Genomic DNA, 19,699 nt, shown 5'->3' with positions numbered 1-19,699 from the left:
TTATATATATTATAAAAAACGATCCAACTTGAAGTCTAAATAATCACAACATTAATTCAAAATATTATTAATTGTATAAAAGTATTTATTAGGGGTATAAATTATAATTATAATTATATAATCAATAATTTCGAGTTGAAATATTTTCGACTTTACAAGGTATAATATATGGAAATAAACTCAAACCCTAATTTCTGGTCAGGTGGCACTGCTGGGAGCCTTCCTCCTCTTGTTACTTTTTTCTTTTTTTTTTCACATATTACTTATTACTCTGTCACCACACTTACTCATTATACACTTACATGTATAAATTGCAAATATACTTTATTTTTAATAAAAAAAAAAAAAATATATGGAAATTGACTTCAAAATTTGATCAATCAATGGCAATGACAATGAGCTACCTACTTTGTACGCTTTCATATAATACTTGAATACTTCAATTTCAATAAAATTCGAACCAGCTTATTGTATCATTTAAATAATTTAGAACTATATAAGGTAGTCTCGAATTTATGTTTTACTCATTTACTGTATACCTACCATAATTCATTATAAATAAATTGTTATTTGAATAGGACTTGAACGAATCGAAATTTAAAAAAAATAAAGATGTATTTTTTTTTTTAAACCTGACTTTCGTCAATGGAATATTGATTAAAATACTAAATTATATCATCCGACATAGGTTATTGTATTTGTTCCACGGTTTAAGATACCTACACTATATTAAGTCTGTATCTTAGATTGTGGTCATAACTACTTAAACTATGACTATCAGCATTTCTTCGTGATCGTGACTCATATAATTATAAATACTTAATATCATCTAAATTACCTATAATATTAATCAAGTACTTATACAAATATCAATGTTACGGAAGGTCTGATGTGCCTGAAAATAATATAATATGACGTGATCGACAGTAAATAGTTATAATACTGATACATAGATGGCGCTTGCAGTTATGAGAAATGAATTAAAAAAGAATAATATAATTATCATTTATTATTATTCTGACCAATGTTAATTTTCAGTGGTGCATTGGCATCTCAGACTTAGTGGCGTAATTAGAAATTTGGTTTGGGGGGGAGGGGGGAGTGGTGAATTATATGTTTTTAGCAAGCAAAATCTGTAAGCTTCATACAGTCTATCCCGACTATCCCAACAAATAAAAAATGACAGCAGTAAAATAAAAGTTTTGGGGCTCTATCTCCCTCATCCCCCCCTTAATTACGTACCTGCTCAGACTCCTACTTAGCTATACTTTAACAAAATTCCTTACATATATTAAATATTAATTATTATTCAAGTAATATTATTATATATTAATTATAACGGATAACTAATTATGTTAGAATAACGAGTAGATAATGAGTTATATTGCGTTATAAACTACCTATAACTATCTTGGTTTAATGATTGAAATTTGTTAATAATTAGACGTATTAGTTAAGGGTATAAAAATATAAAATATTGAAATGCATATACTGTAATGATGTATGAGTTGGGTTTTGGGTTCGTCTTAAATATATCTAGATGAGATTTAAAATGCCAAGTATGACATGGGCTCTGGCCTATCGCCATGAAATTTCATAGGAAGGTAGTACCTATGTACTTTGTTCTTATTATACATAAATACATAATAACCGTAATAATCCTAATACATCATATTATTACTTTATAAAAAATGGATATTATTTTTGAAAAATTGCTAAGTGTTGCCAGTGGGTGGCTTCTTACTCAATTTTTCATGCCATGTATTCTCTTAACACACATAAGCTTATTGTACATTTCTTGTATAGATTGTTTATTTCTAATAAATATTTAAAAATAAAAAATTTTTGAAAATAGATTTATTGATCAATTCCATTTGTCATATTATTTAAATTCAATACGAGATATGACAATAACTATGAAAAATTACAGTGGGTCAACTGTTACCTATCATTTCACATTCTCACAGTTTATGTGATGTGATTTATATCTTTATTTAATAATATATATGTTATATTATATTTATATAGTTGTTACGTTCAGATATAAACTTTTCATATTACATAGTGTCATAGCATATGTATAATATTATGTAAAATATGTATAGATATATAATTAATAATACATTATAGCTAACACTTGAAAATTGAGTATGAAAAAAATTATACATAACATTTTAGGAAGGTACCTATGAATATATTTTATAACAAATAAGCTACCCACACCTTAAAATTTCTATTATTCACACGATTATAATGTTTATTAAAATTTTCTTTTAGGTATTAAATGTATTAATAGGTAGTATAAGTTATTATTATTAATATTATATTTATTTTCAACAATAATCACATGTTAGTTTGTTACAGCTTATGCAATTTATATGCACTCGTAAGTCGTAAGTTAATCTATAATCAAAACTTAAATAAAAACAAGCAATATTTACGTAAATAGATTTTTAGTATTTTATATTCGCCAAGTCACAAACGATGGATTTATCGACGATGATTAATGAATGTATTTTTCTTCCATGATACTCATCGGTTGTGCACACACATCTCTATGTGCATTCCGACATATTTTGGAAAATTGTTAAAAGATTTTGAGTTTTTTTTTATCGTAATTACAGTGTGTTGAATAAAAACGTTATTATGTAATTATTGTAGTATAGTGTTAATCTGCTAACTATTTGTAAATGATCAAGATTTGATTGAATTTATATCTGAACGATTATAATTATTTATTTATTCTATTGTTTGATAACCGCTTATACAGGTAAACAATATTTTTAATTTTTACAAACTTTGTTTTAATGTTCAATTTAATTTTAAATTGAAATACAAAAATGTTTTGATTATTTTTTAGTGGTTAATAATAGTTTTTTTTTTCATAAAATGAAACTCCCCCCAATCTTCTATTTTTAGTTTTTATTCATCAAATAAACAATAATTACTCATGAATATTTAAGTAGCTTAGATCACTTATTGAAAAAATTACTAGTATAAATTGCAACTAATAACTATTTAGGAACCTAGCTAACTAATATATGTTATTAATATTATTATTATTTTTTAAACCATTTGTTCAAAACATATTTAGGGATATAGTTATTTCAAACTCTAATACTAAGGATATACACAATGTATTTCATCAATAATGAAGATATATCTGAGAAAAAATCAAATTTTCTACCAAAACCGGAAATCGTATCAAATTCAGAAATCTTGACAAAATTGGATGTTGAGCCAAAATTGAATATCATATTACCACCAGAATTACCTACGTCCATTAGTGACAATACAACTACAACTAATCAATTGAATTCTAATGAGAATAATGCTGGGAAACGAGTGTATGGACGTGCTAGGGCGAATTTGAGCTTCAGTTCATATTATATATTCTGCGAAGACTTTCGCAAACAGCTTAATTACCTATATCCACATAAAAGTGAAACCTATCATAAAACTATGTAAGTATTTACAACAAAAATAACTTTTCACATTATATATGTTTCATAAATTATATTATTTTATTGCTAAAGTTAGTATTAAAGTAGAAGTGATAAGCAGATTATTTACAGTTAGGTACCTACCTATTTAATATATTAGCTAGTTATTTAAATATAATCTGATAGTGGTCAAGTGGGTACGATAGTAGGTAGGAATTATTGTTTAAAAGCAGTATCATACATTTCACACTTTTGATAACAATTTTATAAGACATGCGTGATTAGGTTACAATCTGGTTATAGAATCTATGTATATTATTATTACGAATGTACTTATAAAATATTAGTTAGATTCTAGTACTTACTAAAAAAAAGTATAAAAATAAACTATAATTTTTATTTGAACTTTTATAACAATAAATTATTTCTATAATAGTAGGGATTCATAAACTATACAAGTATTACATTATTATATGTGGCTATAAGGTATTAAGGTAGTGTAATCAAATTGCTTGACGAATAAAATAATTTTTGTTCTAATAAATATTTAAAAATTTCTTTTTAGATAATTTATAGACGCTTTCTAAATGTATGTAGTACAATTATTTTATTTTTATTTCTTAATACTAAACATAAAAAGTTATACATTTTGCCAAATGGTTTTGTAAAAATTCAAAATAGCCAATTCGAAAGATCTACTTTTTAGAAAAATATCAATGGTGAAAATAATCAAGTCTAGTAGTTTTATTTGTTACATTTTGTAAAATGTTTATGTTTTTTATAATAAATTAATTTTAATCGTAATAACTTATTACCTAAGTATACTTACTATTTATTAATTTTCAGTCATAATATTAAGTTTGAAATTATTTACTATCCTTGTAATTTTTATAATTTTTTTTCATACATTTAATTTGTTTGTTGTATCATTTTTCATTTGTCATTATATTTTCCTGTTACACCCTATATACGTACTAACAGTCATTAAAATCCTCCAATACATAATTGTTCGAAAATATTTTTATTATAACATAGCCATATAAAGTAAAAATGTTATTTAAAATAGAGACTCAACTCAATTCAATTCTTATAATACTTTTTTTTGGATCACATAGAATCTTATTATGACTATACGATAACTACGATGTTTTTTCTGATTTTGTTTTCAATATTGTGGTTTAATTTTTCCGGTTTTCCATACAATATTTTATGTTAGCTTTCAGTATATCCTGAAAAAGAACTCTCCTTGTGTATTTAACCACGTGTTACCAATTTCCCCTTCAAAGTCTTAGTACACGTCATAAAAACTGATTTTGTAAAAGTTGTTACTTAAATGAAAACTTTGATACAAGTTTCATAAAAACACAATCCAAATTCCAAATAAATAGTAACATATTGAAAGCAAAAATAAAACTTGATTGATTTACGTAGCTGTACAACAAGTGTCTGGTATAATATGATAATAATAAATAAATATAATGACCAATTAATAATGCACTAGGTACTACAATACACTTGTCGATGTTGAAGATGGCATTTAGCGGATAATTGAGGTCGAAAACTGTGTATAAACAATTTTAGATTATGAGCGGAGCGTGGAATGTATTGATTTTATCATTTGTGTGTGTTTTTTAGATACTGAACGGAGTGATGAATGTATTGATTTTACAATGATGTGTGTTTTTTTTTGTGTCTGTGTACAGCATAACTAGTCAAAATAATGCTTCAATTTTAAACTTTGGGGGTGGTTTCTGATGTAAAAGTGAATATCCTTGATGCATTATAGAGGTCAAAAGTAAACATTTTCCAACGGTTTTCAAAAAAATCAAGAAATCCAAAAAAAAAAAAATGACAGAAAAACGGGAATTTTTACACAAAACCAGTTTTCGACCAAACCGATTTTTTTATATGGTTGTAATTCAAAAACTAATCAATGTAAATACTTATGAAATTTTCATCAAATGTTTATGTTAGTGTTATCTATATACAGTTTAATTTTCAAAAAATTTTTACTTTTTTTGAATTATTTATAGACCACTGAAATTTTCAATTTTTATGAGAATTTTGTTTAAAGTGTCGGTAAAAAAATTTTGGATGACCAAAAAAACTTGAAAATTTAATACAAGATTCTTCATGAGTTGTTCTTATTGTAGCTAAAAATAATTAATAATCGTTAGTCACAATTATTTTTTATAAGCATTTATAGTTCAAATTTGCAATTTTTTTGCGTTTATAACTAATGATTAAAAATACAACACTAAGTTTTCCATAAGTTTTCCTTCAAGTAGCTTTAAAGAAAACACGAAGCATCATTATAGGAAAAATTTTAAGTGCGTTTGAATTTTAAAGTTTTACGAAATAGCGTAACGATAACAATTTATCCTGAAACGATATTAAATATTTGTTATTATTCAAAAAGTATAAGTCGTAGATACTTGAAAATTTTATCAGTTATTTAGATTGGCATTTTCTTTACATGATTTAATTTTCAAAATATTTCGACTTTTTTTGAGATATTTATAGACTACTGAAATTTTGAATTTGTCTGAAAATATTTTTTTGAAGTGTCGATAAAAAATTTTTGGCCTTATCAAAATACTTGAAAATTTAATACAAAGTTCCTCATAAGTTATTCTTATAGTGAATAAAAAATTTTAAGAATACATAGGCACAATTTTTTTTTTTATTAGCATTTGAAGTTCAAATATTGACAAAACCATGAATATTTTTTTTTGTGTTTGTCATTACGTTTTGAGGCAGTAAAAATGCTTCGACTTTTAACTTCAGTACCTTGTTAAATCAGAAAGTGAATCTAGTTGATACTTTAGGAGATCAAAAGTAAAAAATTCTTACATATTTTTCTAAATAATCGGTATAAACAAACTAAAAATTAAGGGAAAAACGGGGAATTTTACGCACAATAAGTTTTCGACAAAATCGATTTTGATTATTGATGTAACTTTAAAATAAATGACCATTGATACATGAAATTTCCACCGAATGTTTTTATAAGTATATTCTATCCGCCATGAAATTTTCAAAAATGTTTGACTTATGTTGTACTATTCATAGGTATATGCAATTTTCGATCATTATTAGTTTTTTTTTTAAATTAATATCGATAAAAATTTATTTTTTGGGTAGAAAATATTGAAGATTTATTACAAGGCTCTTAATATATTGTTACAATAGCAGTTGAAAAATAAAATAAATTCATAGTCACAATTTTTTTTATAAGTATTCAAATTTTGAATTTTGACATAATACGTAATAATCACAAAAATTCGCAAATTGTTTTAAGCTAGAAATTCATAAAAAAATTTCTTTTTAAATCTAAAATTTGAAGATTTAATACAAGATTCCTTAAAAATTTGTCAATCTTTATCACAAAAAAAATGTCCACCGGAAATTCAAATTAAATTTTTATTAGCATTTGAATTTCAAATATTGACAAAATTCGTCAAAACCATGAATATTTGCAAATTATTTTGTAGTTCAAAACTCATAATATTGTTTGTATTTATATCAAAGGTTATAAAATTTAACACTTAGTTTTCCATAAGTTTTGCTTCAAATAGCTATAGAGAAAATTTGAAGCGTCATTATAGGAAAAATGTTTTGAGCGTTTGAGTTTTAAATTTTTATGAAATCGCGTAATGATAACGATTTATCCTCAAACCAGTTATATGTATATCTATGATAATATTAAGTATTATGAATTATGATAACTACATGCAATGTTTTTGGAAAAATTGATTAACCATGCCTTATTTAAAATGCGACCTAATTGAAAAATAATTTATTTGTTTCAAAATAGAATATATTTAAATATAATATAATATCCTAGACTGACAAATCATCTCCATTCAAAATTGTTTTTCGTATACAATGATACCTATCATTGCATTCAAATTTAACCTATCGAAGTCAGATGTCCACCCCACCCCCTAATGTACAGCAGAGCGACATCCACTTACCTGCTTTTTTAAAATTACTATTGATAAAAAATGTTCACTCTGCAGTCAATAAACTGAAAATAACACGGCGTTTCTCATAAAATGTTGTTAGTGGGAATTAAAAAGTTGAGAGTATAAATCCAAAATAATTTACTAGCGTTTGAACTTAAAATTTTAAGAAAATTAATCAAAATCAAGAAAATTGGTAAAATATTTTAAGGTAGAAATTCTTAAAAATTATTCCCTTAATGTTTTCTTAAATTTAAAACCAAACAAAATTTTAACGGAAAGTCAAATTATTATTTACGAGCGTTTGAAGTAAGATATTAGATATTCACCCGAAATACAGGTTCAATGACTTTTTGATTTTTTAGTTATTTAAGAAATGTTAATTTTAGGTACCTATGGCAGTAAATTTTTTTATAAATGTTTATCTTATTATTTTCTATGTATGATAAAATATTCAAAATATTTTTAGTTATTTACAGACATTTGACATTTTCAACTTGTTAAGTTTGTTATTTGTAAATTGTATTGGTTGGATCAAAAACTTTAAAATGTAATACGAGGTTCCTTATAAGTTGTTATAATAGTAGTTGAAAATAATAAAGTGTTATATACATGATTTTTCTTCATAAGTATTTAAAGTTAAAACTTTGACGAAATTACATATTAAAACCAAGAATAACGATTTTAGTTATTTTGTTGCAATTTAAAAATATTATTCGCGAGTAATTGAAACTTTTAGAGTACACTATTATATTGTATACAGTATAGGTTACGTATTTTATTTTAACAGCATTTTCAAGCAATTTTTTTGTACCTTTGAACTTATTCAAAATCTAATTTTTGGAATCTTTAAATTTATTTAAAGACCTTATTTCAAATTTTTGAAATTTTCACACCATTCAAAGGGTTTCCTGTGGTAACACAAACTTCTGTTTTTTATATGAGAACTCCCCCTTTTTTTAAATATAAATTGGTCAGTGGATTTTTTTGTTGAAAATTTTGATTTACCCAATTTAGAACAAGTAATTTTTTATTTATTAAATTATCTATTCTTAGGATAATTATAGTCCTTTGAAGTGATTTAAAAAAAGAGTAATGTATTAGAGGTAATATTGGATCTATTATTTATTATACTTGGATTATTTTTCAAATTATTTATGTTGAAAACCACTAAAGCCTCCACATCGTCCAAACACATTATCGTTGATCTATTATCCGTATAGAACATAAAGTCTGCAAATAACTCAAAAACTACTCTTTTGAATTTTGATTCTGATATGTCAACATTTTCAGAAAAATTATTTGATAAATACATAACATTCGAAGGGAGGGGAGGGTCACACTTTTATTTGAAAAACAAAGCAAAAACCACAGAGCACTCCTTTTTAAAAATTCGAAGAATTTAAAAAAATTTTCTTCAATTAGGTACATTTAAAAATTCAAAAAACTAGAGTTTGAATAATTTTATTTTTAAAAGAAAATGGGGGTGATTCAGCTTTGTGACATTCTGTATACAAATTTAATCAATTGATTATACTACCATTTTAATATATTCGAACTATTGGATCTCTACATTGAAGAAAAACTTTAATATAATAACCATATGCTCTTGTTTATGTGTATTTAAACTTTAAACATTTATTCCTCATTTAAAATTATAAATTACTACTAATATGTTGAATTCAATAATTATAATGATACTTTTATAGGCACTAGACCTAACACTTTTTGTAATTACGTATATTATTATTTTCTATGCACAATACACTTTTAAAAATATTTAGCCTTATTCACACCATTCTACGAACTTACGTCGTACTGACTTGTAAGTTATAACCTTATGACTTTATAAGCTAATAAATAATAAATTCTAACAATACTACATGATATAATTTTATATTAATTATTAATTATGCGATTATGATGTATATTGTATAATATAATATATACGATACTATAAAAATTTAGTTCAAGCTAACATATTAATACAGAAGTGCTGTATTACCAGTGGCGTAGTTACGGGGGGGTAGGGGTTTCCACCCCCCCCCCCCCAACCACCCATATTTATTTTTCTGTTGGTAATATTGTATTACCAACAGAAAAATAAATAATTTACACCTACTAATATAAATATATTATAAAATACCTTTAAAATCAGTGATTTTTTCATTCACACACAATGGTTTGTAATTAAATTCAAATTTTACATATAGTCATTATAATCTATTGCATGACTTATTCATTAAAGCTTAACAAGGTATGAACTCAAAATCTTCTAATGGTACAGCTTAGCGAGTTTCTCAGGTTTTTTTTTAAACATACAATAATTATATAATACTTTAACAATGCCATCTGATAATTATCTATGGTGTCGAGTGTTTTTATATGCTATATCTGATTATAATATCCAATTGACCACTAACAAGTAATATGGAACAATAACAATTTTGTTGTGTATTCAGAGGTTACCGTAGTAGACTATGGACATAACTCTGCGTATGTTAATTATTTTACTTGGTATAATTGCTTCTACGTAATATTTTGGACGTGAAATTATAAAAATAAAATCAGTGGTTGTTGTAGTTATTCTATCACTACTGAGTTCTTATAAATAAAAATATTAAGTTTTCAGGTATTTTTATAGACTATAAAATATAGAGTTAAACACCTACTTTATGTATGTTTTGGTAGATTATAACAATTATAAGTATTTTAAAACAAATTCCCGAAGATTGCTAATTTACTATCATTAGCCTTATATTAAACTCAGAAATAAATTATAAGTTCATATTTACTCTGGAACAACTTAGTGAATACTTTTTTGGCTAAGATTATATGTTAAATTTAAAATTAATAATAATATTTTTTATGTTAAATTATTATACATTTTACTCCTGAAAACAGATTATAATTATAAATTAAAATATTGTAAAGTAATGTAATGTTAACGAGTTTTATTTAAAATTTGTCAAACAAATTTACCTTATATTAAACTACTTACATTATTATTATCTAATATTTTCTTTATGCTATGTTTAACTCGTTAGACTCAACTATATGTGGAAACATTTAAATATCAGAGACAAACATAAATATTACGAAACTGCAACTAAGGCTCGCTCGATGTACAATCTACCAGAACTTCCATTTCTTGCAGGTAATATTTTCAATAGTTTTGTATTTTTTACCAATAAATTCATTATAATAGATAATACTATAGCAATATCACTAAAGACTACACTAAAGTTTAAATATTTTATAGCATATTAAAATAATACAATTGTTTATGTTTATCCTTTCTGTAAACGTTTATATTATAAGAATATAAATTTAAAAATGTTAAATATAAAGCTTAGGTATACAAGAGTAGATTTATTATATAAGTAATGCCCGATAATACAAGAATAATAGACTATAAAAGAATCCACCTTGTAACACATTCCATCAGTCCATCATAGTTGCCCTTGTCACAAAACTTCTAGTATGTCTTTCATCCGATTCCAATATATAAATGTGTATAATTATAATTATACACATTTAAAAAAAATACAATTAAAATAATATATCTAATAGAAAATAAAAATAAATAATAAATAAATATAATGATATACATCAAGAAATACATTATACAATTTTTAAGATCTATAGTTGATTACACTTAACAGTGTCAGTGTGTACTATAGCATTTTTTTAAACTAAAAAAAGCGGGTAAGTCGTGGATGTCGCTCTGCTGTACAGTAGGTTACTGTAATGGATGGGATTAAATTTGAATGCAATGATAGGTATCATTGTATACGAAAAACGATTCTGAACGGAGATGATTTGTCAGTCTAGGATATATTATATTTAAATATTGTCATATATTCTATTTTGAAACCAATATTTTATTTTTCAATTAGGACGCATTTTGAATAAGGCATGGTTAATCAATTTTCAAGTATTTTGATAGAGCCAAAAAAATTTTAACGACACTTCAAAAAAATATTTTCAGACAAATTCAAAATTTCAGTAGTCTATAAATATCTCAAAAAAAGTTTAAATATTTTTAAAATTAAATTATGTAAAGAAAATGCCAATCCTAATAACTGGTAAAATTTTCAAGTATTTACGACTTATACTTTTTGAATAATAACAAATATTTAATATCGTTTCAGGATAAATTGTTATCGTTACGCTATTTCGTAAAACTTTAAAATTCAAACGCACTTCTTGAAATTTTTCCTATAATGATGCTTCGTGTTTTCTCTAAAGCTACTTGAAGGAAAACTTATGGAAAACTTAGTGTTGTATTTTTAATCCTTAGTTATAAATTCAAAAAGTTTTATGATTTTTCAACTTCAAAATTACTTGCTAATTTTCGCATTTTCGACAGATTTCGTAAAATTTTGAACTATAAACGCTTATTAAAATTTCAGTCGTCTATAAATAACTCAAAAAGTCAAACATTTTTGAAAATTAAACTGTATATAGATATCACTAACATAAACATTTGGTGTAAATTTCAAGTATTTATAGTGGTTAGTTTTTGAATTACAACCATAAAAAATTGATTTGGTCAAAAACTGGTTTTGCGTAAAAATTCCCGTTTTTCTGTCATTTTCTTTTTGTTTTTCTCGATTTTTTTTGAAAAATGTTTACTTTTGAGTTTTGACCTCTATAATGCATCAAGGATAATTTAAAAATACATTCTAATTCTACATTCAATTTTCTATCAAAAATAGAGTACGAACCATTTTAGTTCTATTACCTTTAGTTCTATCATAATTATGATTTATGATATAGACATACAACAATTAAAAAGCAAATCGTTTTAACATTTTTAGCATTTTTAAAGAATTTTTTGATAAATATTAAATGATCGATTTATAACAATTTTTAATTGTTTTATTTGTAAGGTTTTTGAAGCATCACCGTAAAATTTATTTTTTCCATTTATGAATAATAATTAATAGGTAATACATGCATATTGTAAAATAAAAAAAAATCTTTTACCTATATTAAAGAGTTAAAAAAAATTAAGTAGGTAATTAAAATGTTAATGTGGTGTTAGTGTTACATATTACATTTAAATAGATAGCATCAAAATGATACTAAAATGTGTAATACATTAAAGTAGAATTCATATTGAAAAAAAACTTCAGGTGAAATTTTATTATATAACTTTTATTTGGTATTAACTATTATTTTTATCATTATTATTGTATTGTATGTAGTCACAACTTTACCATCATACAGACCGTCCTTGAGTGGGGCCGATGGTGATGATCGTCCCCTCACGACTTGAATAATTATTGGTTTTTATATATAGGAAATGTACAAGCAGGATAATGTATATACTACCAGAAATCTCTTTGAAATCGAACAGAAAAGTGTCATCAAACACAAAAATAAAAATAAAAACAGTTCATGGTAAAATAAATAGGCAGAATTTAAGCTTGTGTGTGTAATAATTTTAATGCCCCCCTCCATATAACTAAGTCAAATACGCCACTGATACCATACATTGTAGGTACTCTCTAGTGTCTTAGTATACCTACCTAGCTATACTTAATACAATTTATACGTCTATACGTCTGTTAATGAGACACCCCAGATATATAATCGCACGAGAGGGTAATGCACTAATAATGCGTATGCAATTAATGTATATGTACAATATAAGGAAAAAATGTCTCGTGTTCATGTCTACCCAGTCATCACTAACCAACACCAGTCTTCCCGACCATCCCATAACCTATTACGATGAGTGTAGTTTTTTCTCCCTTCGCCCTAGGGGCATAGCCACCACGAAACCTTCAGAATATTATATGTATAGGCGACCAACGCCTACCGTTCCCGTCTCAGGCAAAAATCCATACAATATATTATTATACAGCATGCGCCTGTCATGTTGTATACATGTACACACTACACACGCACACAGAAGCGCAATGACTAAAAGAGTTTAGCACTTTGAATTCTACCACCACGAATCTTATTATAGTATTCTTACCATCATAATACAGTGAAACCTCCTTTAACGGACACCTCCAAATAACGGACGGAATTTTGGGAACGGAGAAATGTGTACTCACTGTATTTCCCCTCTTAATAGCGGACACCTCCAAATAGCAGACGACGTTTAAGCGACCGAGAGTGTCCGGTATTTAGAGGTTTTACTGTATTATCTTGAATAATTTGCTTTTATAGATTTTCAGTCAAAAATTATTTAAAATTATATATGATTATTATTTATATATTATAATATATTATATACCTACAAGATAATTCTCAGCAATATAAATAACTAGGGCAGTTGACTTGTAGCATTTGCATATTTGTTTTGCACTGTGATAAAAATAGCTGAATACAAAACAAATACGTTTCAAGCTTTCACACACCTAGTTTTGAAATTTAATTTTGCAAGTAAATGCATATTTTGAGTAATTTTTGTTTTTAGGGCATATTTTACACTTTTAGGCGGCATTTTATATTTTTAGAGAGATATTTAACTTAAATAAAGTTTTTAACTTTTCCAAAATGACCTTTTTTATTTCAAAAAATACAGTCATGTTTGGATAAAAATTATTTATTTTTAATTTTTGTCGTAGTATATGGTTTTTGATAATCCGCAGGCAAATGTTTTTCCTTGAAGTGCTTGCAGATTAAAATGATTTTAACTAAACAATTTTTTTTTTTTTTAGTGCCAGAAAAAAAATATAAAATTAAAAAAAAATATATTTTGTTTATTTGAAGATGGTAAAATATATTTAAATTATGTGATTGTTTTGACTCGTTTTACATGCTATTTATTTTATGTATAATTTTAAATGAATTCACTAGAAAAAATTTTATGCGCATCATATTATGGGGTTATTAAGTGCAAAAGAGCTGCATATTTACAGCTTTTTTAGAGCTATAAGTCCTCTTATCTACAATCTACAAATAACTTTTTAGAAAATGTTCATTTAAAAAAATGTTAAACTGACACCTAGCATTATACATTCATGTAATTTTAATATTTCATATCGTGTTTAGTTTTCATCCATGTGTTGTTTGGACATTGGTTTATCCATATGGACCATATAATATAATCTTTTGATTTTAAATCGGTACCTAACTATATATTTTTTTAATTTCTTAGCCTGAGGTAAAATAATTTTCTGAAAAATAAGAATGTTGATGAATACAAAAATATATAATTATGATATTGAAATAATAATAATTTAGAGTAAACTCTAAATAAGACGATTTAAACCTATATATTGAACTCTCTCTCTCACACACACACACACACATATCGTATGAGTAGTAGTGGTAGTGTAACGTGATGACGGCGCCTCGGCGCCGTGCGGTCGAAAACCGATGGATTGGCCGCGGTGGCGGTATTGATTCCACTGGCGTCGCGCGCGAACACCGCCACTGTCGCCTGAACCGCGCGCGCCTGTGTCGGTCGCCGGCGTCGGCGTCTGTGGCGGCGGCTACCCACGCGTCAGCCAGCCTTGCGCTTCCAACGACCCCTACCCTTCCCCTCAATATGTGGCTTCCTTACAGTACTACACCACCACCCACACCAGCCTCTGCGCTCATATATACCCATTATTATTACGTTCACACGCCGCCACCGGTGTAACGTTAGTGTGGCGCAAACGCACACCGAGAAAGGATTCCGGGCGACACCACCGCATGTGGGTGTGGGGTGTATAGAGTGATGGCCTAACCGTAAACGTTTCTCGCTCCTTTTCCGTTTGTTCTCCTCCACGTCCACCCCCGATGGTGGGGTGGCACACCGCTCTGTCGAATCTGCCTCGCGCAGTCGCTCTTGATGGGTACATTAATTGATGGAGCGCGTGCGCGTGCGTGTTTTGCTCACCTGCGTGCGCACCACGCTATATACGTGACAACCGGCAACCAGCACGTGCGCGCGAAAGCTCAATACGCACCGCTTACGCTCCAAGACGACACGCATACATACAATTATGCTTACACGTATGCGTACTGTAATATACCACACACCCACGCCTACCCATAGCTATCACACTCTCGTGCATATACAATAATATAAGCACCTATGTATGTTGTTGTTTAAAGTATAATCTGAATTTTTTCCCATCGAATTCAACGATCGGACGTGTTATTTATTCGTTATAATAATATTATATTATATCATACTTATATAAATGAAGAATTATTGTTATTATTGTTTTTGATTTGACCGCGATTCACGGTGAAGGTCCATCAATAACACCTGAACATTTGATTAGTTCTTCAAACGACGAATTGGTAATATCACGATTTACTATTTATATGACGTAGGTACATTAAAATAAATATCTACTGACGTACTATATTCCAAATTTCCAAAAACTATTGTCAAAATGCTATTTTATTAATTAGATATAAAAAACACTTATTAAATGTTAGTAAATGTGAAAATATTCTGACATAATCTTAAAAACATAACCTATACCTATATTATAATATAAGTTATTAAACAATCAATGAATCAAAAAATAATTAATAGATATTCTTTTTAATTACAAATGTTTACACGTTCGATATTCAGGTTTCAGTAATATCACATATATTATTATACACAACTTCACTAGGTATTATAGTTTAACATAATAGACAATATTATTAATTGTTCCAAATTTAAAGTATCTAAACATAGATAGCAATACTTTTATTTTATTTTAAACTAAATTTACAATCTGTACCTAGTGGCCCAATGAATAAAATGCAATACAGTAATACATACATAAAAGATAATAAAATATTAACCATTCAAACAGAAAAAAGTTAAGAATTACTCGAACGTAACTCATGAATAGTTTGTGGAAGGCAGCCAGTCATTAGCAACACTTTTGTCTAAAGACATTTTTTTTTTTAAGTTTCTAAATATGATAAAAAAGTATATTTTAATTTAAGAAAATTTAAAATTTCATTTAATTCTAAAGGTTTTTAATTCATTTTCAAATTCATACTATAAAAATGTATATTATATATTTAGGTACCTATATACTTATATTTTACAAAATATTGAGTGTCAAATGTTAGGCATCATATAAAAATAAAAATTAATGTATGTAGTCAACTAGTCTGACAATTTAAAGTGGTCGTTACAACCGCTGTGTTATCTTCGTCTTACAAATAGACAACATGAAAATGTACGTTAATCCAATTTTATGTTATAGCTTTAATATTAAAACGAATTAATTTATTATAAAATCTTAAGTTAAGAACTTTATTTATGTTCACCTTCTTTCGTTGATTTATACAATATTTTAATATTTTACATAAACATATGTATAATAAGTTTAAAAATTGAAATAGCCTAAAACTACCTACTAGTGAATAAATATAATGTTCTTACCTTATTAAAGTTTTATAATAGGTCAATCCACTCTAATATTTAAGTTAAAAACCCAAAATTTTTACTGCTACACGTATATTTTGTTATGAAGCATGATGGGCAGTAATGCATTATTAGTAAATAAAAGCAACACATGCGAGCACGACATTTAAAAATTTTACAAAAAAGATTTGTATGAAAAATAATTGTTTAACCATGTTCTAAAATAAATACTATTGCCTGTTAGTTGTAAACGTCATAATCATTTATTAATGATTATTTATATTAATTAAATTAATTAAAACATAAATTGAGTTTAATTACATTCATAAAATAACCAATATTTAAGATGACGTGCAATACGTAGTATAATACCTACTTATATTTATTTTATGTTTATGTTGAATACTTGCTTTTGTGTTGATAATAATATAAAATTTACTATTGTAAATCACCACTGTATTTAAAAGTGTATTCACGACTCATGTATGCTAAAACATTCAGTAAAGTATATCAAAATTTATTTAAAAATACAAATTTTTTTGCAATTTTCTAACAATTTTATTATTAATAATGAAAATATGACCTATAATCGTGTATAAATATAATTGGTTTATTATAAATTGAATTATCAACGTTTTATTAATACAATTAAAATGAATAAAGTAATAGAATAAACCAAAAAAGTATAAAAATATTTTTCTCTATAATTTTGTTTAAGTTAAATGTATTACACTCTATAGGTATTATAATAAAGGCATAACATATTATACAACACATATGTGTGTATTAGAATATTATCTACTACCTAGTATGTAGGTACAATATACAATTATTATATAATTTTTAAGTATATAAGTGTAGAAACTTATATAATATCAATTATCTTTCAGAATAATATTAATTTACTGTATAGAATTACTTAAATAATACTTATTATTGTCTAGTTGTTATTTTTTTTTTGCTACCAACCATTAATAAAATTGTGTTATTTTTAGAAAATGGTCAAGAAAAGTTAACATACAAATTTACGAATAGTGACAATAACACAAAAGAAATTAAATCCAGTGGTTCGAAAGTAGTTGGGAAACTAGTTCAAGTCAAGTTTTCAAAATCCTTCACCACGCCAATCATAACGCCTCTGGTAAGTGGTAATTTTTTAGTTTAAACTTTGTAAGTAATGAAATAAAATGTTCTAGTACCTAAATACTAAAAAATATAGAAACCATACAATTTATTAAATGCCAATATGTTAAAGAAGTATTTAAATAAGGTTTATTATGGTTTAAAGTTTAAACTGTATATTATTTATTAAGGTACACATTTCTTTAAAAATATTTTCATAATATACTTAGTTGTTTTCAATTTCATTTTAATTATATATTTATTGACACCTTTAATTGGCTGTTCTAAAATCAATTTATTGTGATGGTGATAAACTAAAACTAACTAATAATTGGTTATTAAATGAAGACTTAATATTATAATTTATAACAGTAGCCATAACTTACCAAGATTATTATTAGGTATAAAAAATTTGGTTGTTCATACAAAAGAACATTCATCTAAATGTATTACATACAACATACGATTTCTTTAAGAAACGTTACACAGCTACACCCGCATGTGATAGTCAGATACCCGCATATGTTCCACATGCATACATAGCAAATTTACATATTATGAACCTGACTCTTCCTACATTTTATTCTTAGAGTGAATATTAAAAGAAATTTATATATTATCGAATTTGTAGGGGAGAATAATATAAACTGGTTGTAAACAGTATTTTATTTTAAAATAGGTTAAAAGTACCTGAGTAATTAATTATTAATTATAATCGCATAAATATTTAAAGACGGTAAATTATAATGAATATAATAATAATAGTAAAAAAATCATTTATTTATTTAAAATGTTAAAATTATAATATTGAAAAAAAATAATATACCTATTTGTAGCTTTCAAATGGATAGGGAAAAATAAATAATAATAAATAAAATGAAGGACAAACGAGGATTTTAAGGCAAAACTTGAATTAAAAGATTTTTGGAGTTACTTAAAAACTAATAACCGAAGCTAGTTTAAATTTTCATTTTGTTTGTATGAAAATTTTCAAAATATTTTGAGATTTTGACTATTTTTGAACTATTTGTAGGTAAGGGAAATTATTTTAATATTTTTACTCGGTCAAAAAAAAAATTAGTTAAAATTCTTCATAAATTGTTTATTACTGTTATCATAGTGTGGTTTATATAGGTTACTCCATACTCCATAGTCTATAGTCAATGATCACAGATTAGAATAAGAATTTATACATAAGTAACCAAAGTAACCAAAGAATCTAAAAAATATACAAACCCAGTTTTTTTTATACATATTTTAAGTTCAAATTTGGACAAAACTAGAAATTTAAATAAGGAATAACGGTTTTGGTTTTTTTTTTGTAATTTTAAATTAATATTCATATTTTTTGCAGAATAATATATAGTACAATATATCTTTGGAGATAATTTCATGGCCCTACTATTTACAACCATGGTGTTGACTAATGTGGTTTACCATACTCAGCCCTCTTGAATATATGTAATATCATAATGTGCTATATCTTATTATGTCTATACTGATCTATAATTGAGCACGCTTATACATAAACATTGTGTAGTAAAAAACATTTCTATCATCATAAGCAGACAAAAGCCACTCAAAATCCAGATACATTTATACTGCACAGGTCTTAAATTTTTTAATCACAACGGTCTTACTCTAATGCATGAGTACGAATACATAACTATACGGTTTTTTTTTTTTTATAAGCATTTGAAGTTCAAATTTTGACTAAATACGTAAAAATTACGGCAATGTTCAAATTATCTTAGAAAGAAATGCATTAAAATTTTTCTTTTTAAATTTAAGATTTGAAAATTTAATTCAAGATTCCTTATAAGTTTGTCTAC

General features: G+C 26.0%; 1 protein-coding gene across 1 annotated transcript in view; it reads left to right on the top strand.

The window, feature by feature from the left end:
• The first annotated feature begins 3,120 nt into the window (after positions 1-3,120).
• The window catches only part of LOC107172713 (uncharacterized), a 67,216-nt gene continuing 50,637 nt past the window's right edge, over positions 3,121-19,699 (top strand). Inside the window, exons 1-3 of the mRNA XM_089219460.1 lie at positions 3,121-3,464; positions 10,456-10,565; positions 17,741-17,886. Of these exons, the coding sequence (XP_089075586.1) occupies positions 3,136-3,464; positions 10,456-10,565; positions 17,741-17,886 (585 nt within the window). The 5' untranslated portion in view covers positions 3,121-3,135. The remainder of the gene's footprint in view (positions 3,465-10,455; positions 10,566-17,740; positions 17,887-19,699) is intronic.

This window comes from Diuraphis noxia, unplaced genomic scaffold (genome assembly GCF_037042655.1).
Source record: "Diuraphis noxia isolate RWA-SAM2 unplaced genomic scaffold, SU_Dnox_SAM2 contig0002, whole genome shotgun sequence".
Classification (NCBI taxonomy): Eukaryota; Metazoa; Arthropoda; class Insecta; order Hemiptera; family Aphididae; genus Diuraphis; species Diuraphis noxia.
Note: the sequence above shows the minus strand (reverse complement) of the source record. Positions and strands in the feature narration are given on the sequence as shown.